At 41.0% G+C, this 27,648-nt stretch overlaps 3 protein-coding genes across 5 annotated transcripts; 1 reads left to right on the top strand and 2 right to left on the bottom strand.

Annotated features, from left to right (window-relative positions):
• Positions 1 to 6,505: 6,505 nt before the first annotated feature.
• LOC104967099 (RNA-binding protein 38) lies at positions 6,506 to 10,070 on the bottom strand. 2 transcript variants are annotated; one of them, XM_010796501.1, is made up of 4 exons: positions 9,726 to 10,070; positions 9,368 to 9,649; positions 7,247 to 7,370; positions 6,506 to 6,594 (listed from the first exon to the last, which is right to left on the bottom strand). In XM_010796501.1, the coding sequence occupies exons 2-4, from the start codon at positions 9,578 to 9,580 to the stop codon at positions 6,536 to 6,538; spliced, it is 396 nt and encodes a 131-aa protein (XP_010794803.1). In that variant the 5' UTR covers positions 9,581 to 9,649; positions 9,726 to 10,070; the 3' UTR covers positions 6,506 to 6,535. The 2 variants fall into 2 exon arrangements, with proteins under 2 accessions (XP_010794803.1, XP_010794802.1); XM_010796500.1 differs by having other exon boundaries at positions 9,368 to 10,069.
• A 1,346-nt stretch (positions 10,071 to 11,416) lies between these two features.
• Positions 11,417 to 16,180, bottom strand: rae1 (ribonucleic acid export 1). Of its 2 annotated transcripts, XM_010796499.1 has the most exons (13): positions 16,074 to 16,180; positions 15,339 to 15,451; positions 15,123 to 15,227; positions 14,811 to 14,903; positions 14,631 to 14,717; positions 14,460 to 14,546; positions 14,132 to 14,203; positions 13,919 to 14,026; positions 13,670 to 13,776; positions 13,400 to 13,475; positions 12,769 to 12,963; positions 12,556 to 12,641; positions 11,417 to 12,000 (listed from the first exon to the last, which is right to left on the bottom strand). In XM_010796499.1, coding segments are annotated over exons 2-13 (1,107 nt in total). In that variant the 5' UTR covers positions 15,429 to 15,451; positions 16,074 to 16,180; the 3' UTR covers positions 11,417 to 11,999. The 2 variants fall into 2 exon arrangements, with proteins under 2 accessions (XP_010794801.1, XP_010794800.1); XM_010796498.1 differs by lacking the exon at positions 11,417 to 12,000 and having other exon boundaries at positions 12,552 to 12,641.
• A 2,583-nt stretch (positions 16,181 to 18,763) lies between these two features.
• Positions 18,764 to 26,218, top strand: LOC104967379 (bone morphogenetic protein 7-like). The gene is made up of 4 exons (XM_010796787.1): positions 18,764 to 19,187; positions 24,603 to 24,792; positions 25,972 to 25,974; positions 26,131 to 26,218. The coding sequence occupies exons 1-4, from the start codon at positions 18,791 to 18,793 to the stop codon at positions 26,216 to 26,218; spliced, it is 678 nt and encodes a 225-aa protein (XP_010795089.1). The 5' UTR covers positions 18,764 to 18,790.
• The last annotated feature ends 1,430 nt before the right edge of the window (positions 26,219 to 27,648 follow it).

Below are 27,648 nucleotides of genomic sequence, written 5' to 3'. Positions count from 1 at the left end.
TTATAAAAACAGTCCCCGTCTTATCGGACCACAGCTCAACTTTAATCACATCCAGGCAAAGACAACTCTTGTTTTGATGGGTTGAATACCATGTAAACAAACTTTTAATTGGCCTGAGTTGGCATCAAGTTAAATATAGATCTTTGTAAAATTTGTGATCAGAAAAATATTCCCCAAACATTTTGGTATTGCAAAAAGTTAACAAACTTTGGGACATCTAATTGAGTACAGTGGAAGTTTTTAGATTTTGAAATGTATTACATTGCTGTTACAATAACATGTGTCTGTTTTTTAAAAGCAATAAACAAAATCAAATATTTTAGACTTTGTTGAGAAAAATACACTCAGCAAAAAAATATGTTATGGACCTCAATTCAGTGTGAAGCACTTTTAACAACCTGATTCCCATACAAACAAGCAGAGTATTACCACTTAATTTTTGAGCCACATACATTTGAAAGGATATTTGATAGTTGTGAGTACTCAGGGAGCCGCTCTTGTTTAATCTCCCTTGGAGGTTAATGCCTTGTAGAGAATGTTTCAATGGGCTATGATGAACATGCATTAACATAATTTCACTTAAATGCTCCTTTATTAGATGGACCCTAAAACCCCACCCAGGCCTTTCACACCTGACTTGACTCGTCTCTTGTCCTGCTGTGTGTGTGTGTGTGTGTGTGTGTGTGTGTGCGTGCGTGCGTGCGTGCGTGTGTGTGTGTGTGTGGCGGGACAGAGTCCAGTGCCACATGAGTCTGTTTGCTGGGCGTCAGATAGGCCTCAGATACAGGCTATATTTACTCAGGCTCTTAGAGAAAACGACCAGGCCCCCAACACCCATCACACGTTTTTTACTCGTGGCCTTTTCCCCACTCCAATAACCCATTCACATAAAGTGGACTAGTGGAGAGAGTCAAGTTGTCCTCATAATACCTGGTGGACAACACTGCTGCAGTTGGTTTATTTTTTGTGTTAACATTGTTACAAATGCTATAAAACTGGAGAAAATATTTTATGATTAAGAGAAGCAGTTTAACTGACGAAGCTGGCAATAACATCCAACAAGCTGAGCAACCTCACGCTTCAACTGAGAACCAACAAATTCAGCTGGTTCAGCCAGTAAAACTGGGCACACAGCAAAGTCTTAAACCAATAAACTCTTGATGAAAGAAAAACAGGGAAGAGTTTAGAAAAGAGTGATGTCCCAGCACATCAAAGTGAAACTATGCAACCTTTGCTGAAGAGCCGGTTATGTGGACATCAATGAAAAAAAATCCAGTGTTAGAAGATCAAGCATTTCAGTTATCTGAAGTTTGTTGAATATAAACTTTACAGACATTAGTTACTGTAAGCTACTCGTCATCATACCCCATCAACTAAGAAAACCCCCCGAGAATACTGATTTGAGTAACAGTACCTTTTTATGTAATTAATTCAGCCTTTCATTTTAGGAGTATTCCTCAAAATAATGTCCCATTTACTTGAAGAAGATTGCAATAGCTATCTATGTGACAAATTCAGGAGAATAAGAACGCAATCATGTTAATGCAAAAATGATTCACTATTTTATAGTTTGACACAAGTCATTAATTTAACCCTAAACATTTTAAGTGGCAAGGTGTTAGGTGACTAGGGTAGTCTACAACCACGGCTGGATAGTCTGGGCATGATAAAGATTGAGATATTTCAGACTCGGTTAGAGTTTTTAGGACTCTGGCATAACAAGAGCTTATCCAAAATCAGGCCTGTTTCCTATCAGCTGCTGAGATGGCCCAAAATGCCACCCTCACACCTCCTGATCCTTCTGGCTCTTCTGCTGGGGCTGGTGATAATGAGGTAAACCAGAAGAGATAGCCTTATAGGACTGGTGCTTGTGGTATCATTACTAAAGTTAAATGGAGTGAAGAGAACCCAATTAGTTGGCGAGACAGAACAAGACAAACATCTGGAACGGGTTGCACTCTGAGATTTGTGAAATGATAAAAGGAACATTATGCAGGAATTGGTATTTTTACGATTAAATGCCACTGAAGTGCAATTCACTTAATACACCACTGTTGTGAAATTACTTTTGTTACAATAACTTAACTTGTGTTCAATAACTAGGCCGTCGACAACTTTGCCAAACACAAACATCAAACACGTTCATCAACACAAGACAAAGCAAGCCAGCCAGCCAATATAACTAACTAGTTCAACAGCGAGAAGGCCAGCTTGTCTGTCTTAGAGTCTTTTTTGCAAACCTTTTTTGTTCTCAGTTTCGTCCGTCTATATATTTTTTGGTCTCTTCACCTCTGCCACGAAGTCCGCAGAGGCTGCTGAACTTGGTTCTGCTTGCCAAGGCTCTGGTTCTGGCACAAAACTGGCGCTGCTCATAGGGAGCCAACATTACCCTCGCCCCAGTCCTGAAAACTTCCTCCCCCACAATGTTCCTAAGATTTTGTGCTTCCCCCTGGTGTTTTGAGATGCAAGTCCTGGCAGCACGGCTAAATGAACTAAACACTATCTAGCTTACAGCAGCAACATTTAGCAGTTTGTTTCACCGAAAATGAAGGACACTGGTGTTTGATTTAGTGCTGTAAAGCCTTACAGACCTCTCACTGTAGATGGAGTCCAGCTCACCAAACTTGTGCAAGAACAGGCGTTAAAGGTTGCCAGGGAGGCGTGTGGCGCAGTAGACTAGTGCGTTGGTGTTCGGATCAGGGGAGCCCAGGTTCAAACCCCACTGTACTCAGCATGTCGTTGTGTCCCTGGGCCAGACACTTCACCCCAGATTGCTCCTGTGGAGATTGCCCACAGTATTGACTATGTAAGTCGCTTTGGATAAAAGTGTCTAACAAGTAACATGTAATGCAGAGGCATCACTTTCTCTTTTACAAGTCAGTGTAGCATCAAATTATTTTTAGATGTTATTCAAAGGTCAAATTGCATATTGTTCTACAAAGTGTATCTCAATTAACTGGGGATATGTGGGCTATAGTTTATGCATAAGTCTGTGTATGTATGGGCCTGTTTGTGAGCACATGAATGTGTAGCTTTTTGTCTTCAATTGGCGACTTCCCTCAGATCATCCAAGTCTCCAGCTCTGTAATGTGATCTGAGTTTGTCTCACTCAAGCAGAGCCTGGGGATTCATCAGAGCCGCGCTGTAATCACAAGCCCTGACGCCCCCTCACACTACCCTCACCAACAACACCCCTCATCCAACCCCCAACGGAAAGCAAAGCTGAGGCGCCACAGACGCTTTCAGCCTCACATCCTCTCCTCATGTTCATTTCACACCACGCCATGTCTGGCAGTGTCGGCATGCACAGATAGAAATGATTTCTCCCGCATCAAACGTGGAGCAGGGCTTTGCAGAGAGAATCTGTTTGTATGCACATGAGCAGCTAATGAGCATGGAACACACTGAACAGGGTGAGGTAAAGCAGGAAGGGTCTGGTAGCATTTTAAGGTCCTGAAATGGTCAGACATATCAGCATATGATAGCAAATGTTCATTAGTTTGAATAAGCCATGCAACCACACCAATAAACCAAGGTAAACATACCACTTAATATTTCTACATACGTTAGGAAGCTAATTCATTGTGCTAACCTTATGCTAATGTTAGCTACTGAAGTTAATTTTAGCTGAAATGATTGAATAAAGCTTTTTGCATATTGTTCCGCTGAAGTCTTCGTGCTAACGTTAGTTTGCTAACAGCATAGCTTAGCTAGCTAACGTAAGCAATCATTATATTGTTTTTTCTTGGTGTAATTGTGGAGTTAGTGTTTAATACAAATTATCATGTGTGACCCTGCTTTGCCTCACCCCGTTAGTGTTTTCATACAAAGTATGAAACCTAACTCCACCAATTACACCACATACTGCTAAGCTATTTTATTTATTAACAACATACATTTATAAACATAATCAAAATAATCCACGGCATTTCGTGTTATAGTCACAAAATTAAATATAGAGATAGGTTCACCAACACACTCTCACGGCATTTTTTCGTGTCATAGTCACAATAGTAATTTACGTGCCATTCGTGTTCACCAACACCAATTTCGCCATTTTTTTTCGTGTCACACGACGATAGTAGTATGTTCGTGCCTGGCACCAAATAATAACAAATTATGACAAAAAGATACTCAGATTTCAGTATTCTGAGGCTCTAGAACCCATTTCTTTCCTCGCTGACGGCAAACAAAAACAAATGTCAAGCAGTTATACATTTAAAAATAAAAGGGATAGGCGCTTAGGCTTAGGGTAATCATATTGAGTAAGAAATTTTTTTATGAACCCCACAGCTTCTGCGTCTTTTTTCTTTATAGTCCACAGACCCGACCGACAAAAAAAGACTTGCTGCGGGCACGAAACACTACTACCAATAGAAATAATTGGGGCCTCTTTTAAAATCGTTCTGTGTTGACACGAAAAAATGCGAAATTCCTGTTGGATGAACACGATCCAATACTTAAATTAATTTCGTGACTATAACATGAAAATGCTGTGAAGACCTGGTTTGAACATAATAGCCTTGAGCGCGCCGCCGTACAAAATGTGGAGTAATTTGATTAGCGCTAAACCCAAGTGTGATGCTAGGTCAAAGGCTTACAGATATTGCTGTGATGTGATTGATCTTAAAGACATATTCATAACAGTCTCATAGTATGATTTTTAACCAGAGGGCAGGTTTTGTTGTTCCTCGGTGACACATTCCTTATCTCTGGCCAACATTGCTTGTTCAAACCAGCGCCTCGACCTCAACCTCAGACCCAGCCAGTCAGTGTTGGGCGTGTGAAAAAGAGGAGAAAAAAGGAAAGAGAGAGGGGTTAGGATAACTACATGACAGGTGCAGTCAAAGACAGAGAAAAGCAGAGGCNAAACAGCCCTGGTTGCGTGTGGCAGCAGTGTGATGGTTGCTGCTGTGTGTGTGACCGCCCCTCTGGCCCAGTCCCCATCATCTGCTGACCACAGCAATAAACACACAGCAGCAACCATCACACTGCTGCCACACGCAACCAGGGCTGTTTAAAATCCTACTTCAGATCATGTCCTCACACCATATGTTGTCAAGGGGTTTGGGAGGGGGGTAGAAGAGAGGCTGAAAGAAAAGCCACTTGTGTGCTCTGGATCTTAGGGAGGCCTGCGTCTGTCAGCCGGCAAATAGAGGCGGGTGGACAGGTGCTGTGTGCGCCTCTCTGGGGTGGTGGTGGTCGTCAGAGGAGATTAAGGGGGTGTAACACGAGCCAGCACCTGTCAGGCACATGCCTCAGAGCAGCACTGTGCTCCACATTTCAAACCCTCCGGGTTTCAGTGGCATCCATGCTCACTATGGCAGCAGGAGCGCAGGACATTTGAGGGGCTTTCCTCCTACAGACATGATGGGGCATGTTCCTAGTGGAGTCCAAGATTAATCATTCAGACCCAGTGAGAGCTTACAGAAATGACTGATTAACACATCATGAACCAACAAAGCCACAAAATATTTCTTTTTTTTGTCACTGGGGATTGTCCTGGGATTTTTCCGTAGCTCTTAAACACTCAAAATGCCCTGAGTCACATACTGGATAGAGCTACGATTCATTTATTACTGAACGTTTAATTCATGAAATGTCAAGAAAACAGATCCCACAGCCTCCCAGTGTGCACGCCTGAATCCAGCTCGTATTACTCAAACTGGATTTTTTTGTAGTTTCAAGCTTGAAACATGCTTAAACAGCTGATGATCAGAACTGTTGCCCATTCATTATGACCTTATGCTTATCTGTAGATCATGTCGTAAAACAGAGGAAAATGGCTATCGTGAAAAAACGAATTTACTAAGGAGTTTGGAAGGAGGTGGGCTGTGGAACTGAAAAAGGAAAGAAAACACCCAGAGCACATCTTGTTGGTGAATAAATGTTTACAAATATAACAGCAATGCGAATGCGTGATAAATTACTAAAATAAGCTATTCAACATTGTTTTTCTTTTTAATCTAATGATGAATACCACTCATATCTTTAGTTAGAAATGTTAGTTTGTATTTCTATAGGCACCATGTATCCACCATGTATTGTACCATGTATCAAAACCTATACACAAAACCACTTTTCTAGAGCCAACTCGACTATTTTTATCTCCCAGACAGATCTGAGGTTTGGTGTGTAAAACATGAGTGGTGGTGAGGGATGATATCCGAGCTGCGGGGGGTGCGGAGGCTGCTCATTAGCTGTTTAACAGACCATGGATCCTAGACGCTCTCCAGGCTGTTTCTACAAAACATCCACCTGTAGCAGGCCTTCTCAGTGACGGGGCCCGGTACAACACGAGGGGCTCCTGACACAAGAGAGTCACACGTTCACCTCTGGAATGCTTTTCTATTACCACAGACGTGCGAAACATCACCCGGCCCTACAAAACTCAAATAAGCTAATGGCCTACTTCTGGAGTTGCATCTGGACACAGAAACTGACATGTACTTTCCAGAGGCCCTGTTTGTCAAAGTAAATGGAGGCCCAGTGGCATCCCACACTGTTAAATACAACATCGCCCACTCCCGCTCACTTACCCATACTGCCTCTGGATGAGTGCTGGGTGAATGGGCTGCACTCCGATGGATATGCCTGCAAGATAGGAGGCTGGCTGTCAGACACACACATTTGCATTTACAGAGGAGGACCAGAGAACAATACACAGAGGGCACAGCGAGACAGAGGCAGCGTCTGTTTCTAACCTACCACTGATGGAACAACAGTTACAAATGCGCAATAAGCAACAGTAAAGCATGTGTGCATTGGAGAAACCGAGTTATTTAGTATGTAAATATGAAATATGCTGCATATGGATGGTATGGATTGTGGTATTGGACCAAGACTGCCTGGACACGGGTAGTTTTTAAACCAGGTTTGTTTGTTCATATCTTAGGTCATGTGTTTTATGCTGTTATCACCATTGGTTGAGAAAGGAAGTATCATTATTTGAAACTTGGTTCGTATAGATTTTCAAGAGTACAATTCAGCACATTATCAAAGCTTTATCATCATTGCAATTTCACAAAATAAAGATTGAAGAATAACTCTTAACCCATAGCAATAAATGCATTGTATTCAAATTTGACTCAACTGTACGTTTTGATCATTATATGTTTAGCTCCTTTGTACAGTGAGATGCAAGAACACAAACATTTAAAATCAAGCAATTATGTGTCAAGGCTTTTTACAAACCTTGTTCCACAAACTACTTGTTGATTTAGGAGACCTCCAATATTTCTCTCACCTGTCTGAATGCTGCGGGGTTTGGCCCCCAGGTAGGCCAGGTTCACGTTGGCCTTCCTGCCATCGATTATGGGGTTGGGATCCTTGCAGGCTCTCTCTGCTGATCCTCGGTCTGTCATCGTCACCTGGTAACAAAGTCAGAATTGTCAACAAGGTCTCACAGGAACAAAAATCATTATCTGGAGTCAGGGTCAGACGGTGACCCCGGGTGGTTATACATTAACTGTTCAAGCTAAACAAAAACACTTGAACTTAACAGGACTTGGTCTGTTTGCCTTATCATAAAAATCCCCCCCTACAGGTTTCCCACTGTTGAGATTTCCGTTTGTCTGAAGAAAACTACAAACAAAAGAACAATGATAAGCTTTGAAAACTGCCCACAGCAGCAGTGCCACTCAGCCACTCGGCTGAAATATGGTTCTGGGAAGAGTTACAAGGAGCTTATCCAATTAGGGACAAAATATTAAGAAGATCGGTCTAAGTCCCCCCCCACCCCTCGTCCTCCTCTCTGCCTCCTGGCATTAGACGGGTCCTTCTGTTTTGATTGCCACATTTTGCCAACTCGGAGGCTTCAGTCACCTCTCCATGTGGACAGAGCAGTGTATATAGGCCACCTCTTGCATTGTTTAAGAGGACGTTTAAAAAAAAAAGAAGCCTCTTCATAGTGTAGGGACCCGGAACAAAGCCCACTCCAGGGCCTGTGTTGTGAACACACAGGAAGGAACAAGGCTGTGTTTACACTGTGACGAGGGGGGGTTCTCCTAATCCACCTCTAAAGTGTGTTTAGAAAAAAGGTGCGCTCAGCTTTTGGGTGCTTCCCTACCTCCCCTCCTGCTGCCAGCTATCTCTTTGACTAGAGCAATCAGAAGAAGCATGTCTCCTCTTGGCACACAAAAACTAGAAAGTACTGATCTACCTCGGTTATGCTCAACTTGTCCCAGGCAGCACCCACATGGCCCCGAGCCTGTCTAACCTGAATCACCGGCCTCCACACATAGCCGTTAAGACACAAGACAGCTTTTCCCCAGGGAGCTGATGTGTAAACACACCCAGAGCAATTGTCTTACGATTCCCCCTTCAGAAGTAAACATGCACACATAACAGTTTTCCATTCCTTCTTTGGCCCGACAGTGCATTAGTGCTGCTGATGCTTCTTTTCAAAGTTCTGGTAAATATTTGCATTTTTTTTCATGCTGCTCCTGTTCTTTATGACAGTGAGAGAATAACCATCTTTAACAGGATAACGTCATCTGTTATTGTAACTTTAGATTGATTAATGTTGTGGTAAACAGCACTTTTCCCACCAGAAGTCCAGAAAGCCAGTCAGACTAGGTGAACCTCAGTTTATATATTAGCTTCCAAGTGTTTTATATGGCTTGGACTGTCCAAACAAGACTAAAAAAATGATATGATCAAAGGGCAAATTTAACACAAATTTGAGAGGACAATTTGTTAATGTAGGAATTTTCTATCTCAGCAGCCAAGATGTGATGCAAATCATGTGCTACGGCTGACTGCTCTTGTCCCTGACAAAGGAAGGCAGAGTGTGCACGGTCATCCTCCACACTACACACACACACACTAGTTTGAATGAGAATAACACACACACACACACACACACACACACACACACACACACACACACACACACACACACACACACACACACACACACACACACACACACACACACACAGTGAGTGAGTATGCATTGGGGGGGATAGACATGAGGCATATGTTGAAATATAATCTTCTTAGTTACCCATCAACTTGTGTGAACCCTCATCCTCATTAAGCTAAAATAACAGTCAGCCAGGCGAAATAGCAGAGATGCTTTGCAATTATTTCAGTGAGCCTCAGTGGAGGATTACCTTTGACATGTATCTGAATGACTACACACAGTAGATAAAACGAGAATGGATGTTTTTTGATAGGAATACTCATATTAAGAAAGGGAGAGACACAAATGTAATGTATACTCTAAAAACAAGCATGTTTAAATGACAATTTATTAAAGATCTATGGCAGAATTAAAAGAAGAGTAGCTTTTAATGTTGTCTGATGGTATTTAAAGTTGTGAACGAGTGCTACATGTTGGTGCACGGCGGGTCAAAGTACTCACAAAGCCGTATCCTCTGGATTTTCCGGTCTGTCGGTCCGTTATCACCACAGCCTCGTCAATGTCCCCAAAGGCCTCGAAGTATTTTCTCAGTGAGGCATCATTCGTGTGGTATGGCAGCCCGCCGACAAAGATTTTGGTAAAAGTAGTGTCTTTCTGTATCGCTGAGGGATGCATGACTTCCAGGGCTCCGTTCATGTACTGATGCAGAAGCATTGGTCAGCCGGGGGAGAGGACCGGAGGCACGCAGGAAATAAACTAAGCGATGCAACAATGTCCCAGCATCTGTAAAACAAAAACGGCTCTATATTATGGCGCAGTTTTCCAATCGGTTGTGACCTTTGCTCAAAGTTGTAGCTACCTGATGACAACTGCGCCTGAGCTCCTCTTGGTTACGTCGAAACAAATTGCTTCTTCTTTGACACTAAAGAAAAAAGTGCCGGCAGGTTTTATATGCCACAACTGAAACCACGCCCACTTCCAACTCTTAACCAATCATCATCACCGCCGAATGCCAACTTTAGCAGCCGCTCCTCCCATTGGTCCGCCTTCCCCGGCTCCGTGCTGCACCTGCTTTTGTCCTTTACGACACAAAGAAAAGCCCGTACTGTACGGCAGAAAGCGCGGCTCCACCACATGGTCATTGTGTCTACTGTAATAAGGAAGTAATTGTCTCCACTTATTACAGATAACGTTTTTTTAAACTTGTACAAGCAGTAGTTAATTTCTGCTTGTTATGCTTTTGTTGTTACTTCACTTTTATCATCGTGACATGGCACATATCAGGAAGCAACAGTGCCGTGCAGCTGAAACAAAAGGACAGTCGAAACCACACCACTTCAGCTAAAACACAATAAGCTATTAATCCTAACGTTCTAATATATTAAGCTGGCGTTTTACTCTTTACTTTTAAAATACCCTATTACTTAATACACATAAGGAGAAATCAAACCCCAGACAGTGTTAACTTCTAAATATTCTTTATGTAGGCTTTTTTTTAAGAAAACCTTACTTATGTGACCTCACAATTTATTCTATGAGAGTTTTGTTTGTGTTATAGAACAACATACCATTGGGATTCATTTTAAATCTACTGTGGTTATATAAAGTTAGTGATTATACCCAACTTCCCTTTGAAGAAGCAATATCAAAGTCTAACCTGGTACCTATATTTTTAAGGCTTTTTGTGAAATAAACTGGTGAAGAGTACAATATGGCACATTTAATTAGGCCTGCCACAACAGGCCATCTTTTATCAGCCCATCATAAAAGCAAATGATTGGCATATTTTGCAAAAACAAAAAAAAAGGTCAAGGGTGCACTTGAGCTTATACTTCCACTGTCAGTAATACTTTCTACGCGTCTCTACATGTTACTCACAAACACTGATAACCTCTGCGCAGGTCAGAGGGAGAAAAGCAACAGGTCAATCCAACAGTTAGCTTACCTAAATGTACAAATAAATATTACTTTCCTGTGATTTTTCGAGAGAGTAATTCAGGTTAATTCATGATCATTCAAGTTAGAGGAATGAATTAGATGAAATAAACTCAGTACAGCATGTTGAAACAGTACAGGAGACAGGGGTCTAGAGGAGTGCTACTAGTTTGACCCCATGAAAGCTTAAAGGAGCCGGTGAACTGTGGAAGCGGCAAATCTTCCCGCCCTCGAAGCCCTCAAGTTCCACTGCTAAGTACTAACGGTCAGGCTAACAGTGAGGTGATACTCTAATGACCGCAATAAAAAGGCATTTAATTCACACCTTCTCCTCTATGAACTAGTTCACTTTTCACACATGGCCTTTGTGCCTGCCTGTGCTGCCTCATTCATATCCTCTTGATAAATCCCCTTTTTTCCAGCTGTGTATCTCTGTCAAAGAGGTTTAACCTGGATGAAGAAGCCCCGTGTCCTGCTTTGATCTAATTTGTCCTGCTTAGCTCTCTGACCTCAGCTACTCTTCCACAGGTAACTGCTGCAGTTGAGACAATGAAAGGAGAAAAAGCTCCACCTGCTGGTTGATTTAGGTTAAAACAAGCAGACAGGAGAAGTATGTGATACAGATGTTGTCCAACGTTTATCATTTTTAAGTTGTGATAATTCCAGTGTTAGAGAACCGCGTGATGAACAGATTTACAGCTGAAACATGAGATAGTGGTTCATGGTTTCGCATGCACAATACAGGTCTGTGAAACCCCCAAAAACATTTATACAGGAATTTAACCTCCTCCCTTCAGGTTGGAATAAACATGTTCAAAATGTATAGTACGCACTCATTTATTTTACATCCCAGTTACCTTCACGGAGCTTAACGACGAAGTAACAGCAAATCAGAAGAGAATGAAAAGTCTTTGGAAAATTGTAAAAAAATTAGGAGCTAGACAAAAAAAAAGAAATCGGAACATCAACATAAGTGACAAATAAAGCCCCCCCTTTCTTTGATGACCTCTACGACCAGTTGTCACGCAGAGATCATCAACGCCAAGTTGGGTAGGCCCCTCTGATTGGTCCATGCCCAGTACGCAGCACCACGCCATTGGTTCAGGTGAAAGGAGGGAGTCTGCCTCGAGCGTTTACACACACTAAAGCAGCAGGTCTTCCGCATTTCCCCACAAGAGATGCGACTTGGCACGACGAATCTAGAGACAGGAGGCAGCAGTCAGTCACAACGAACATTGTGGGAAAAATGTTGTTTATTTCTGAAAGGGTGTTCACTGTGTCCCTTTTGGCACGGAACCAACATTACAATATCACTATTCAGCAGACACAAACCACAGAGGCTTGCATAGGTTAAATATCTCAAATATTTTCATTGTATCCATATTTTAATAAATAACAGTCATTTAATACCTTGTATTGCCAATAAATACAATGGTTAAAAGCTACATTCTTTTAAAAAACCAGCAGGCTTCATCTCAAAATTCCTGACTGTGAAAATGCAAATGCAGCTGGTTTACACAATTAAAGCAACAACTGCACCTGCTTTAAAAATGTCTTCACTCAGGTCAGAGCATTACCATACAATTAGGCTACCTGTCAGATCATGTGTATTGCAACTGCCTACATTCATGTCTGCCAGGGATCATAGGGTGCCTGTAAAGGCCTAAATGGGTGTCACATGGGTATTCAGGAAGTGGGGCAGCCCTGTGCAATAAGTGCAGCCTCCAGGTTCATAGAACATATTCAGCTCTCACCATTTCTTGTTCCGAGGCTTCAGCTCCTCGGCAGCGTTCCTCAAGAAGATGTAGTTCTTTTTCTGGGGGTTGTAGTACTCATGTCCCTTAGGAATAAAGAAGAAAAACAGAGCAAAATAGAACACATTAGAAAAGGCTAGAGTTGCATGCTTTAACTATTGTAGTGAGAGCACCGTCTGATAACAGCTTTTGTCAACATGTTACTCCTCTTACCTTCGACCAGTCGTAACTGGAGGCGTATGCAAAGATGTTGCCATTGCTGTTGAAGGCGCAGGCAGTGATGGGCTGGTCCAGCTGCTCCGAGGTCTTCAGCTTGGTGCGGGCGTCTTTGTCCCAGAAGCTGAAGCGCCCGTCTGAGCCCACAGTCGCCAGAGTGCCGTGGACAGGATGGAAGGAGATGGCATTGACCTGATGGGAGAACAAGGGATGAGGGTGAGGGATGAGGACATCTTTTAACTAAGTTAGTAAGTGTATCTGAGTGAGTATGACCAACTAAACAAAATCAAATTTTAATCCATATTTTCATTAATCTTAGATATTGAATATTGTGCTAAATTAAACACTTTTAAAATACATTACGTTTTACTGCAAAAATCCCCTTACATAGGAATATCACAAGTTTCATTAATTTCATGAATTTTAGTTGTGTTTAATGTAGATCTAACACATCCATAACTACTGTTATTAAATCCACCTACTGTAGACTTTTCAACAGTTTGAGTCCTAAAACTGGTATAATCGTTCAATGTTGCGACACAAATATGTACGTAAGATATAATTTAACAGCACAAAGCATACAATTCGTTGAAAATGTCAAGACTTTTAAAAATTCTGAACAACTTACAGCATAGATGTCCTGTGGAGTGGTGGTGTTGGTTCCATTCGACCTGTGGCACTTAAAGGTGAAGTTGTCTTTGGCTCTAAAAGGAATCAGGAAACACACTTATGTCATTTTTTTATTTTTATTCAGGGCTTTGAGAGAAAGAGCAGTGTCTCTTAAATGATGTAGAAACAAAATTATAGTGATTGCACTTCACTTGAATAAATTAAACACCTTTAGCAAGACTTCCAAAATGCATTCACTTGGTAGAAATGGATTGTTTTAGACACTTACGGGTTTGGAGGGTTGATGTAGTGGATGGCCACTCGGCCCTCAATGCTACCCAGTGCAAAGCCTGTGGGCTTGTTCTGCTTGTCCTTGAATATGGCAACACAGCGGTGCTACAGAGCCAGGGCAGAAGAGCATGTTAGTCACGCATGAGGAGTACAATGTCAACCAGAAATTGAATCCAGCTGTACATTAGTGTAGGATTGGGAAAAGACAAAGAGAAGAGATATTTTTTAATTGATGAGGAGAATTCACCTGATGTTTGAGAGGTGAGTCTATTCTGCGAAACTCAGAGGGTTGGTTCTCCAGTTGGTAAACTATCAGGCCTCTATCAGCTGTGGCTACCACCGCCATGGGGTACACCTGCATATAACAGGCAGGGAGGTTAAACATAACACAAAAAGTTATATATTCAATTATCTTCTTACCACGTATGACAATTTATGTTGTACTTGTAATCCCACTTACAACATCTGCACAGTAGCTTCTCTCCGGCATCTGCAGAGACATCATGGGATTGGGAGAGCGGGTGTCCCAGAACTAAAAGAGAAAAACATAAAAGTCATGTTTCTTATTACAAATGTAGATACATCAAGGAGAAAAGTTCTAATAGTGGCAATTGTTGATCAAAAGTAATGGTCCGGAGGTGAATGATAATCTAGTTTACTAGAAATCTGTTTTGGAAACACAATGGTTGGTAATTTTTTCATTGGCTTGTTGTCATTTGTTCAGATGTTCTTAGCACCCTAAATGCAAAAACAGAATGAAAACAATGTGTTGAAATGTGCTGTTGTACCTTCAGTGTTTTGTCCCAACTGCCAGTCATGATGCAGCTGTAGTTCGGGGCTTTTATCCAGTGGATTGATTTGATCGGGCCCTCATGCTGAGAGGAGAAATGGTGAAGGGTGTAAGATGATTGTGTTTCATTGTTATGACGACACAATTGATCTGTAAACTCTTATCCTACCTGTGCAATCTGCATTGCTTGATTGCTGTTAAGATCCCACATCTTGGCTGTTTTGTCACAGGAAGCCGTGAAGACTTTACTCCCGTCCTGGATAATTACAATAGCACATCATCAATTATTCCACGGTCCAGCGGACAGCATCTACTGCAGAGCTTGAGTTACTTTGTTGATGAGACTTACGTCGCTCCAGCATGCATCCAGAACTGGACCTGTGTGCATCTGTTGGGCTTTTGGGACAGTCTGTCCATTGTCCTGAACCTCCCAGCACCGGACCTAAGGTTACAATATAAAACATTGTTAAACTGTGTTGACATGTGAGCATAATATACACTGTTGTGCATTTCAGAAGTAGCGTGACAGGATCATTCTGAACATTAACTGTACTCAAACTTCATATTCCGATGATTATCCAAAATCTTCAAACAAATCAATCAACAACTGTACGCCATAATCTTAAATTGTACACAAATACTATGATGAACAAAAGCTCACATCGTTGGCCCAGGATCCTCCAATAAGGAAGTTCCCTGGCATGGTGGGAGGACTGAAAGCCAGACAGCTGATGCTGTCATCTGGAGGTGAAGTCACTTCAACATCCTACAAGACAAAAAGAAGAAAAACATTTACATGCAAAGGCACAGTTTTCAGTCAGTCATCACAACGATTTATAATATTTAATGCTTTTCTCCTGTACTCTTGCTTGTTTACCTTCATGGGATTGTGGCTGTCTGTTGTTGCATTTCCAAAGACACCTGTCCCTCCTGCTCCAAACCCGGAGGTTGTCCCAAATAAACTCATAGTACTTTAACGCCAATGTACGCCTGAGAGAGAAGCAAGACGTGACGTAATATGTTCATTAGTATCAGAAAAAGACACATCGTGATAACATGTAACGAAAGTTAAGTAATGCAAAGTGGATGTAGGGTTCAATCCGAAAAGGGCGTGGAAGCAAGAAACTACTGTATGGTTTTTAAACGTTAAATAATGTTCCAATACAGGAAAATCTAACATAACCAATACCGTTATCATAGCACTCAGTTAGCAAGCTTATCAACAACGATTTAGGTAAGGTATCAGGAAAAACTGGGTACCGCAAACCAAAACATTGGCCACTTGAAAACACGATGCTAATGTTAAAGCTAACTAACGTTTATCATTAACTGCTGCTAGCATCTAAATGCTAGCGTTAGCTTCTATGTTAATATGACAACATGTGGGCAGTTTAGCCATGTCTGCTGTTTAAAATACCATTAAGTGAGATGTGTGCTTTAAGTAGGGGAGGTCAACAAATAACAGCGTTTGAAAACGTTAGCTAAGGTTAGCTAATTTGATTTAGACACCGTCAACTATGGCAGCAAGCTAATTTCGGCTGCAAAATCAAACACCGTATTTAAACATTATAACATGTGGAGAAACGTATTATAATTATAATAACATACATACCCGAGATATGTTAATGATGGCGATGAGCCTAAACGCTGAAAATGCCAATATAATTTGGCGCATCGAAAATGTGGCGCTAGTTCCTCAGTATGTCGCAGTTTGGTGACGTATTTTGGCCCTGGTAAAGGCAGAGGCATGCAATGACCAGAGTGAACGCTGGAAGGCAGTGTCTGACTGTAATCAGAAGGACTCTCACAGTGTGGTGTCGACTGCTCAGGTGAGTGTCTGCTCCTCGCTAGTGTACTCAGTACAGGGCAGGGGCATGGTGGACAAAGTGTAGACTCGTTAACCATGGTTCCTCACCGTCTGTAGTTCATTCAGTATTTATCCCAACGTTCCCTCACCTGTCTGCCAAAATAATGCACAATACCAGTGAAGTGCACACCACACTTTCATCATGCAATGTGGGAAATACCTTTTGGAGATGTACCCTACTCATATATCCTTTACTTGGAATACAGCAGAAGTAACACAGCAAACTACAAAATACCTTCGGTTCACAATTTAATTAATGTAAAATATGTTATCACAAATATGTAAGCCTGTCGAAATGTGCCTTAGCAAAAGTAATATGGTAGGCCTTCCCATCTAGAATGGCTATTTCAAGGGTGTTAGCATTTAGCTAGGCTAATGGATTTATACATTCACAAGCAGTATTTTAATGTTGCAGTTCATTAATAATAAGCCTTTAAATTACTTTACTGTATTGGCTTTGAGATTGGACTTTATAAAGTGATTCTATGTTTTAAATAAGTAACTAAGAATAACTTTTAACTTTTAGATTAATCTGGTGGATCAAAATGTAGCCTAAAATATTTCCAACTGAACTACAGCTATAATGTAGCATCAGTTGGAAAAACTCAAGTAAAGTAGCCTACATGACCTCATCATTTGGTCTGCTTTAGTAAATTCCCTTTTGCAGTCCTACTTTCCAACACTGATAACAAACGCAGGATGTCCTTGTTATTTATTTAATTTTAGATTTTGCATGCACACATAATCTGAATGACATTGACAAAATAATAATATAAGTGCATCCTGCCTCACTTTCCCTGTGGGATTTATTGTTGTGCAGGATCAATACAAACCCACAGTTTCACAGTATTCTAATACATGTTGACAAAAAAGAGCAGTTTTCAGTACTTCTTATTCATCCGCTGTGGGCAGCCAAACAGTGTGACACATATTATGGTTGAAGCTCCAATGGGAGATGTAATGATTGATTCTTATTGGACTCAGTCAGTAAACATTAGGCAAATTAGTAGAATATGGTGCAGGAATTAAATTATGAGATTCAGTACATTCCTAAGGTTGAGAGTCGTGCAGTGTAGCTGCTGTGAGTCTGCGACAGTGTAAAAGCTCCTTCAGATCTACTGCGTGGGAAGATGATGTGGCTAGACTGTAAAGTAAACTATAGGACCTGTTGAAATGCATTAACGCTGCAGAAGAGTCCTTGAGCATAACATAGTTTTATTTCTTAGGTAGTAGGTATGTTGTCAAATGTTTGTAGTGAAGGGGGACTTCAGGAGGTTGCAGGGATGAGCTTAAGTGACCTTTTCCAGAGAAAACACAACATCTCAAGTGACTATATGCATGGTGCAAATGGAAATCTGGTTGTGTGATTTTAGTTCATTTATGGGTTATTCCATGGTTTACCAAAAACATGCACATTTGTAAAAGGTCATTTCAGTTTGTGGTTATGACACATTAACTTCCTCGGGGTGTATGTGCAGATCGAGTCATCTTTTTCCAACAGAGTAAAACCCACGTATTAACTTGACTTCCGCATAGGATTGTTGCTTTGTCATTCATTGTTTACCCCCACCCCCATTAACGCTCTATTAAAGTCACAGTGGAGTTCTTTACACATTGTTGTAGTAATTCATGGGGGCTATTGGCATGTCCCCTCATGTGCCTGTACTGCTGATCACTCAAACCCCTCCACAGTTAGGGTGGGCCCGACTTTATTGTTTGAGTTCAAAGGTGTCTGCGTAGAAAAAGGGATTAGGGGATTTCCCCTCTTTACCTTTAGACTCATCATTAGGCATTTTTTTACTTGGAATGTGCACAGTATTGAGTCACAGTGCAATAAATTAAAACCTTCAAGATTTAAAAGTAAAACAGAATTTGGACACAAATGCAAAGGTGTTTTGATGTTGATTTCCAGAACAGAGCTGCTGCTTATAAAAAAAAGAATAGACTAGAAGAGAAAAAAGGCCACTTTCATCATTGGCCAACAGTCATGTCCCAACAAAGGATGCAGTGATGGGACACTTGGGTTTTGAAAGGTCCACACCCCTACCTTATTACCAAGACAGAGAAGTGCACTTCATGATAGGACAAGGACCATACACACACACACACACACACACACACACACACACACACACACACACACACACACACACACACACACACACACACGCACACGCACACGCACGCGCGCACACACACACACACACGCCAGTGGTTTATCCCATTTGAAACCCCTCCTGCCCCTCCCCTGACACAGCGCCTCAATGAAAATCCATTCCCAAGTTGCCATCAAGAGGAGTGCACTACCATATCGCACCAAGACCAGAAGGTGATGAAGCAATGATACTCTGAGTTGATAAAGGTATTGTTTTTTTATTCCTATTATTAGCAGAGAAACTACTTATGCTTGCGCATCTCCAGTATTTTATTTCGACCGTAGTCGTGCGTAAAATCGGTGTAAAATGGAGACGCGCGTCCTGGCAACGGTAACAACCCTCCTGTCGTGGAGTTACTGCGTGTTGGCCACGCAGGTCGCCTTCTCCAACTTCTCCGTGGACAACGAGGTGCACTCCAGTTTCATCCAGCGGCGGCTGCGGAGCCAGGAGCGCAGGGAGATGCAGCGGGAGATCCTCTCCATCCTGGGGCTGCCTCACCGGCCGCGGCCGCACGTCAACACCAAACACACCGCCGCCCCGATGTTCATGCTGGACCTGTACAACACCATCTCCACAGATGCACAGCCGCCAGGATACTCTTACTACAAGCCCGCTTTACCCACCCAGGGCTCCTCCATGATGACCCCGCAGGACAGCCGCTTCCTGGATGACGCAGACATGGTGATGAGTTTTGTCAATCTGGGTAAGTTATATATACCTTTATAACACATTATTACTATTTGAACTTACTATTTGTTTTAGTATATATGGATCTTGCAAGAGGGACTTAACTTTGATGATAATTAATGAAAATAAACAATTATGAATTATTTGTAAAATATCCAAATCAAGATAAGATGAGATGCAGTACACTTGTTTATCCCAAATGGACATTTAACTTGAGCAAAAACGAGGCACACAGCTCCAAAAAACGTAGCCATCAAGACAGTACAGGAGTACACTGAGACACAAGACTACTTACAATATTGATGAAATAAGGAAAGAATACATGGCATCCAACCAAAAGAAAGGGATTTCGTTTTCTCTGTTTTTCTCGTTGTATAAACTTAAGATTCAAGGATTAAAATGCTTTCCATTACCAAGTCTTACAAAGCCACTACTACGCAGTGCATTAGTTAAGAGTGTGTGTGTTAGCCAGTGTCCCTGACATTGTGGCTTTTAGGTCACTTTCCTCACTTGAAATCAGGCATTATGCATCCCGAGCTGTAAATGTTATGACAACATGCCTCTCCGATTTCCCCAGAATCCCTTCAAAGCTCTGGGGGAGAGGCTTTAGCATGGCTTTGTTTCGCATGACTAGGAATTGAACGGGCATTTCTAAACCCCTAGGGAAAGAGACACAAGTTGACTATAAGATCAAGATACAAACTGCATCCAAACACATGTTGCTGGGGTAACCTCTGATAGTGCAGGGGCATGTGTGTGTGCAGTGCATTCCTGCATTTATGCGTCTGTTTGTGTGTTGGTTTTGGGCGGCACAAATCACATGGGTCACAGGTGAGAGCAGGGGCTCACTCAGACATTATTGAATTTATAAAAGGCAAATCCTGCCTTTGTTTCCCTTGGAGATCCTAGGCAGCTCTGATATCACTATAGTGAAGCAGTAGACGGCACGGTGCCTGTGGCTCTTATCCGGATGTGGTTTCATCCAAAATCAACCCGTGTCTTCTTTATGTCCTTCAGGAGGAGGGTTAGAGGTCAACCTGACGAGATGAAGTTAGTTCATCTGAGATCGTTTCGAGAAACCTGTAACCTTCCCTTTTGTCTGGGTGTTATTGAGATTGAACTAAAGGGTTAGGGTTATTTTCGAACAGCCCGTCAATGTGTTGTTAATACAAAACATTTAGAGTGCAATAAATCGACATTACATTTTATGTGCTCGGTCATGAGGGTCTTAAGCTAATGAGATCTGGAAACATTGTTTCTGAAAACTCAAAGCAGATTTATGCGGTTCCACATCTGAGGAGTTTGATCCTGTAAAGTTAGGAGGAAAGAAAGGACACAATGTATTATTTTTTCTCTCGGTCCACCCCGGCCTCCTGTGCTGATGATTGGCAGAGTATTTAGCTGGGGCTTGCACAATGTGCTGCAGTCACTCTTACTTGGTGGTCCCTGGATGATCGCTTCAAGAGCGAAGTGGATTATGGTATTTCCCTTCCAAAGACCACAGCTTCCAGTGTGAGGGGAGCTGCCGTAGAGCCCCGTCTCCCACTGACCCAGGTATATGCTGCAGGTGGACAGAGCATAGAATACCCTTTTTAGATGATTATTTTAAAGATTAATCAGTTTCATTAATAAGGGCATAACATGTCATTTCAAAACAAAACCCCTTAAATAATTAGAGTTTTTTTAGTTGTATTCTTACTTTTATTCCAAAGGTTTACGTTGAATTTCAAACCTAGAGATTTCCAACATTTAACTAAAGGTAACAACTGTTACTTACCCCTGTTCCATATGCGTTGTGGTGGCCACCAAAAACTGTCATAAATAGAGATTTTATCGAGTTTCGAGCCACATTTTGAAGTTACACTTTTAAGAATTTGGTTGTTTTTAACATCAGAAAAACATGTTAATCAACGTTAGCGCCCCCATCTGCCCAGCATCTTTGGAGACACACACATGTTTACATGAAACTACTATTCACAGTTCTTTAATCCAGTTTTGATCACTGGCTTTGTTTGTTTTGGAGACCTTTGCCGACAAATTGGCCCGTGGTAAAACCCCCTGAACGTCTGAATATTTAGAAAAACAAGCTGAGAAAACGTTAAAAGCATCTCAACACGTAGCCCCTTCTGGACGTCCTTTGTCCACCGAAAATTGTCTGTGGTGTTAAAACACAAATTTGCTTTATTTAGTCTTATCACCGGGTCCATTTGTTTTGGAGAGAAGGATACCCCTGCGAATAAATTAGCGTCTGGCCCAAAATTCTAGATGATGAACATGTGAGAAGTCTACTCCAAAGGTGTTGAAGCCAACCACTCTTATGATCCCACGCTAGTTCGCAACGTCACCAAACTCTGCCTTTTAACATTGTTTTTAGAGAGACTCCTTGCGGCACTCAAGTGATATTATCCCCATTTAAGTGAGATTATTTATGTTAAAGCAAAAGGATTAGGAAAAGTTAGTGTGAACCATTTCACTCCTCTTTTGTCCTTTTGTTGGATAGGATTTAAAAGCTTGTGTAGTTGACACAGACTTTTTATCACATCATAGCACACAAGCATATACAAGTACACGGCTGCACATGTTTACTTCAGTTGGATTGCCAAACCACAGGTCGTTCTTCAGCATCACCAGCAGGAAGCTTTCTCCTCATTGTCATGCAACATTACACAGGCAGCTGCTTTTGCTTTGCACATGTGTAGTTCCTCTTTGTTTATAAAGGAATACAGTGAATGTAATGCAGGGGCTGACACAATCTTATCAGCTGGAGCTGCTCTGTCTTGTTTACTGCTGTTGAAGTTTTCGCTGCCATGGAGACATGTAGACATGTGTTCACTATGGGTTTATTTTCTGCTTTGGCCAAAACACACCTGCAGAGCATGGGAAAAGCTTTAATGACAAGACACGTCAATGGCTTTCATTAAAATAGAAAGAGTGCAAAACGCTCTCCTAACATGACCGCGTAGGTGGAGAACAGAAGGGGCATTGTGTTTTTGAGAACGGGAAGAAATGTGTTTGTCCTGCTTAAGCTGATCTGTAGGAAGCATAAGGAGATCACACCAAGAATTTCTTTTGGCCCACCAGAAAATCGCATTAACTTTCTCATTATTTAAAAATGTGTGCAAAATAAGCACGTTTAACTCCCCTTTGTAGCAGAAACGTATGAATAGGTGCAACAGCCCTTCTTTTGGGGGTAATAATCAAGCAATACTGTCAAACTAATCAACTCATGCAGAGATTCAAAGATTTGAAAGAGAGAAAAAGTTCATTTCAGTTAAAGATTAGTAAATCATTTTGATCAGTAGTAAATAAAGGTCTGAGCTTGACTGAAAATAATCTGAATCAGTCTCTGTTATTCACAAATGCCATCGTTTTTCTTATTTGTTCAGCTTCAAACCACCCATGCTGACTTGTAAAAAACAAACAAAACTCTGCTATAAAATAGCAAGAGGTTAATGATAGCTTCGTGGCTGTGTGGCCCTGCAGTGTCAGGAGTAATGTGAAGTGTTGAAATGCCTCCCTGAGGGAAGTTTGCATATCTGAGGTCTGATCTCTGCAGCTAATGGTCCCTAACGTAAACACACCGAGTCCTTACAAGCAATTATTGCGTTCATAAAAACAGCCCTCGCTCCCTTCCAGCATTTAATTGCGGTCAAACGAATGACTAGCAGGGTTCAGAATGCACTGCTCTTAACGACCAAATGTGTGTTTTTGTGTCATTAGAAATGTTTTTAGAAGACTTTGAGTCAGTGTGTATTTGCAGGAAAACGTTCTTGGTTCTAGTGTTGAGGTGCTGTGTGTCTTTGCACTGAAACAATAGTGGGCCATCATCGGTGGGAAGGCAGCCTGATGTCAGGATGATGTCATGCTGTACGGCAGTGGGCAGGATGTGTTTAAGGTGACTAATCGCCGCTCCGCACACCTTCACCAGAGACCTCCACGGCTCTTTCCAAGGACATACACACATGCTGTAAAAACACGACACTCGAAAGCTTCAGGAAGCTTTCGGGGTCTTTCTGACCACCGTTACTTTGGAAAGTCTGAGAGTTGGAGAGCTTCAGCTGGCTCAGGGTGGGCTAGGAACCCCACGGTGCCATCAGCTGCTGCTGCTTTACTTTAACAATCACATTGAAACACTGGTGGTGGCAGTACTCGGATATTCAACTAAATCAAAAGTAGCGTACTACAGTCTAGAAACACTTAATTACAAGTAAAGAAAATCATGCAATTTACTCAAAAGTACAACATTTGTATCTTTCAAATATACTTAAAGTTGCAAAAGTAAAACAACTTATGTTTCATGAGGTCCCATTTCTGAATAATATATAATTCAATGTTGGACTATTATTATTGACACATTTCTTTATCTCTTTAACCTTGCATCTAGTAAGGGATTAGCTCGTTTTAAATTATTTATATATATGTTATGTATTACTTAACAAACTAAAAATAATAATAACATAATCAGTTGATATGATGTTGTTTTGTCAATCTGAATTTTCAGAATTACTAAAGCTGCCAGATCAATGTAGAGTAAAACAAAATTAGAGATGAATTATTGCAGAACAGATATACCAGTGAAATGTTCTCATAACTATATTTAAGGACATTCCTTTTGTAAATGTTCCGAGTTTCTCTCCACCTCTGATCCCAGTGATCCATGGCACACTGATCAGGGATGTGTGGGTGGTACAGCCCCTGCTAGTTAAGTCTCTCTATACTTTATGTGAGTGTGTTTGTAGAAGCACACTGGCAGCTGTGGTTTTCCGGGCAGTGCCTTAACGGGCCTTTTCTTGTGGTCAGCACATGTGTGCAATTTAAACCGGGAGCCCAACTGAGCCATGCGTGTGTTTTTACTCCCCCCACATTGGCACGTATGGCACATTTAAGTGATGTTTAGATCAATCACTTTACTCATGGAAGCGGGATTTTTCCTATTTTCTGACGCAGCACTTCCGAGATGTGGGCAGAGTGACACACATCAGAGCAACGTTTGATTTGGCGACAGTTTTGACAGATATGCAACCACCGACTGGTTTTACCATCTGATTGTACTCAAAGTGGTTTGCAACTTCCTTAGATGTACAAACCTTCCCACTGAGGGTCAGAAGCACTTTTTCATTGTAGGGCTGCACAATTAATCAAACTTGTATCTGATTTATTTGGTAATGACAAAATATGTAAAAATGTAATTCTGATTGCAAAGAAATCCCAGCCTACAAAGGTTCTCCTACACACAAAATCCTTTTTGGGTACAGATCCTCTTTAAAATCACACCATGATCATTTGAATATATATATGTAGTGCTAATGTGAATAATCTTTCAGAAATAAATTGCAATATCAGTCAAAAATAATAGGAGGTATTTGTTCTAAAGTGTTTTGATCAATCAAGTGATGATTTTCCACCTCTTTTACTCCCTTTCTCCTTACAGTCGATCAGGAGAAGGATCTTCTGTTCCAGCAGCACAGAAGAGAATTCAGATTTGATCTTTCCCGTATTCCTGAAGGAGAGGCCGTCACAGCAGCAGAGTTCAGGATATATAAAAATGTTGTCCAGGAACGCTACGAGAACGAGACCTTCATGGTCAGTGTGTACCAGGTCCTGGAGAAACCTCCAAACAGGTATGGGTGTTTTTCTACAGCTACTGCACATATTTCAGATAAGATAAACCTTTTATTCATCCCTGAGGCGAGACTGTGGTTTTCTTTACGGCCCTTGATTGGATTAACCCTTTGTTCGACGTATCAGTTGGATCTCCTCAGTGGAGTTTAGCATTCAGGGATCGGTTTACTCAAATTACAAATACAAAGGTATTTTACGACTACATCAATTTTGTCGAGAAATTTCAATGTAACCACACAGAAAGTGCTCCCCCCCCCCTCATGGAGATCCAAAATGTAATTTAGGATGCCGCTAGCATAGCAAAAAATTTGGCTTTTCACAAACCTGTCTCTGTTTCTTCAGTGGAATTTCGTTCCTAACACATGCTGCTGGTGGATATTTCCTTTTCGAGGTAAATATATTTACCCCAGTTTTAAACAAGCAGTACACTCACCAAGTAGACAGCTGTGTCCCGTGTAAAACCAAAAGTTAATGTTGACTTATTTTACCAACGCTATGTCACACAACTTAAGTGTGTGACTAAAGTTAAATAGAAAACCAATTCGTTTTGTTGCTGAAAGCTATACTTCAACAACTAGTTTTGTTTTAACTCACAGCCTTAATCCAAAAATAGCGCCTTTTTAATACGGAAGAAAATACATTTCCATTGAAACATAATTCACAAAGCAGTCTTTTGTATGAGGACATACTTTTTAGGAGAAATGGCTTGATTAAATAAGTATTTAGTTTGATCACATGGATGAACTGACCCTTTTTGGACCAATTTTTTTATTATAAAACTACTTTTTAATAGCAGTTGGTTTGACTGCTACACTAGATTATCCTCTTGTGTTAGTGACAAAGAAAGAGTAGTTTAGCTGATCATCATGCTACTGTGTGCTCACTGTGGACGCTGGTCGTCAAGCTGCTGCTAGACGTGCAAACAGATCTGTCTTTGGCCGTGTCTGTCTACATTTCCTCACAGCTTATTTCTGCTGATGTTAGTGTCAGCGCCGAGGCTGTTTACACAGACATTAGTGTCAATTACAGAAACACGTCGGCCCTTCCAGAGAAGGTTTACTCTCACAGAGTCAGAGCAGGACAGTCCCCAGGAGACCTGCATTTACAACACGCAGCTCCCACCACAAATAACACTCTCAACCCTCCAGACATCAATTGACTCTCTTTCTCTTACACAGGTGGTCAGTCCTCCATCTCCATTAACAGATTGTAGAATAATTAGACCGCACACATCCCCTGCTTGCTTACAAATCAAAGTTATTCCGCTCATGTTATAAACTCTCAGCAGAGGGGATCATGAGCAGGCGGTAGATTTAAAAGTCCTTCTATGGTGACAGCGGGGCCGATGATGGTGTTAAGGGCAACACCATTGTCATTCACAGACACACAGACGAGCAGGCGGCAGACGTGGGCCTGAGGGTCTGACACTCGGTCTGTAAACAAAGCTATTGTCTCTGGAGTCTGCTCTAAAGACGGCAGGTATTACTATTGTAGGATTTTTTTGTCTGGGCTGTAAAGAAGATGCTCTCTTCAGCCATCACTGTTCATGAGGGTGGATTCATGGTTCAGGGCGATACTTCAGTCAAGATATCTTTCTTTAACTTCTTATTTCGATACAAATATCTCTATTCTTTATTGCACGTTCTTGCTTTACCTTTTATGTTTTTATATATATTTTCATTTGAAAACAGAGCAGCTCTCCCAAAGCCCACATTTCCCCTGGGATAAATTAAATATTATTTTCTGATATCGTTTTGGGGCCAATTTTGAAATAATCCTATTGTTCAAATTGATTGTTTGCAATGCTTCTGGCTATCAATAGTGATTGCCTTTTGATATGGTTTATTATTCATTATCAATTTATAATCAACTAGTTTTTATTATCCTGATTTTCTCATTTATTTATCTTTAATGTACAGTATTTACATTGCAACTCGTTGATTTCCTCAATATGCATAAAAGACATAAGGAAAAAAAAACACTTAGATGCCTGTTATTTAAACTTACGTATGTTATTTTAAACGGCACTGATGCTTCGTTTATAGTTAACAGGGGACACAGTGGGTTCAGGAGGTCAACAGAAACATATGTTTAATATTATTTTTCTTTGCCGTTGCTAACTAAAATATACATCCCATATTCATCCTCTATGTAACCTTTTATTCTCTTATTATTTTCCTTCAGTCAGCAAATGAAACACTTTTCTCAGTTGGACTGAGGTTTGGTGTCTGACTTGGCTTATCAACAACATTCCTCTCTTTGGCCATAAAAACCTCTTGGCTCCCATAAGTGTTTTCTTTTTTCTGCTGCATTGCCGTAAAATTGGGTTCATGTATATTAAAACACAATTCCAACAGTTTTCCCAGCGTATGGTTACACACCAAGCCAATCATTATCTCTTTAACCTCAGAGGCATTGTTTAATTTAAAGCAAACTAAGTGTCTTTTTTTACAAACAAACATTAAAAAAATGTCCTCATAATTTGCTGTATTTAATATTAATAATTCTGCTTGCATTTTTTGGCCTATTAAATACATTAATATTCATTTAAAATGCATGATAGAAAACCATTTTCCCAAGCATGCCATGCCACGTTCATTCAATGATTTGAAATTCATTTGCACAAATGTACAAGACAAGAGATCATTAACAAATCATAGTTTGATATATTGATTGATGCATTTTTTTATTTCGAACAAGTAAAATAAATAATTACAAAACAAAAAAAAATGTTGCAGTGCATAGTCATGTAAGAGAAATCAAAACAAAAATAATGACATTTACAACAACAACAACAACAACAACAGCATTAGCAACATAAACAGTCCCACATCTAGTGTTCGAAAAGGAATGAG

This window comes from Notothenia coriiceps, unplaced genomic scaffold (genome assembly GCF_000735185.1).
Source record: "Notothenia coriiceps isolate Sejong01 unplaced genomic scaffold, NC01 NC01_scaffold00037250, whole genome shotgun sequence".
Classification (NCBI taxonomy): domain Eukaryota; kingdom Metazoa; phylum Chordata; class Actinopteri; order Perciformes; family Nototheniidae; genus Notothenia; species Notothenia coriiceps.
Note: the sequence above shows the minus strand (reverse complement) of the source record. Positions and strands in the feature narration are given on the sequence as shown.

What these genes read in the sequence shown, in the direction of transcription:
- LOC104967099 (XM_010796501.1), bottom strand. Translation starts at nt 9,580, where the DNA reads ATGCTTCTGCATCAGTACATGAACGGAGCCCTGGAAGTCATGCATCCC. An exon ending in AATCCAGAGGATACGGCTTT is followed by an intron (nt 7,371 to 9,367) that starts GTGAGTACTTTG and finishes CTTTGTTACCAG; the next exon opens with GTGACGATGACAGACCGAGG. An exon ending in ACCCCGCAGCATTCAGACAG is followed by an intron (nt 6,595 to 7,246) that starts GTGAGAGAAATA and finishes CCTATCTTGCAG; the next exon opens with GCATATCCATCGGAGTGCAG.
- rae1 (XM_010796498.1), bottom strand. Translation starts at nt 15,428, where the DNA reads ATGAGTTTATTTGGGACAACCTCCGGGTTTGGAGCAGGAGGGACAGGT. An exon ending in TGGATGCATGCTGGAGCGAC is followed by an intron (nt 14,718 to 14,810) that starts GTAAGTCTCATC and finishes GTAATTATCCAG; the next exon opens with GACGGGAGTAAAGTCTTCAC. An exon ending in GAAGCTACTGTGCAGATGTT is followed by an intron (nt 14,027 to 14,131) that starts GTAAGTGGGATT and finishes TGTTATATGCAG; the next exon opens with GTGTACCCCATGGCGGTGGT.
- LOC104967379 (XM_010796787.1), top strand. Translation starts at nt 18,791, where the DNA reads ATGGAGACGCGCGTCCTGGCAACGGTAACAACCCTCCTGTCGTGGAGT. An exon ending in GATGAGTTTTGTCAATCTGG is followed by an intron (nt 19,188 to 24,602) that starts GTAAGTTATATA and finishes TTCTCCTTACAG; the next exon opens with TCGATCAGGAGAAGGATCTT.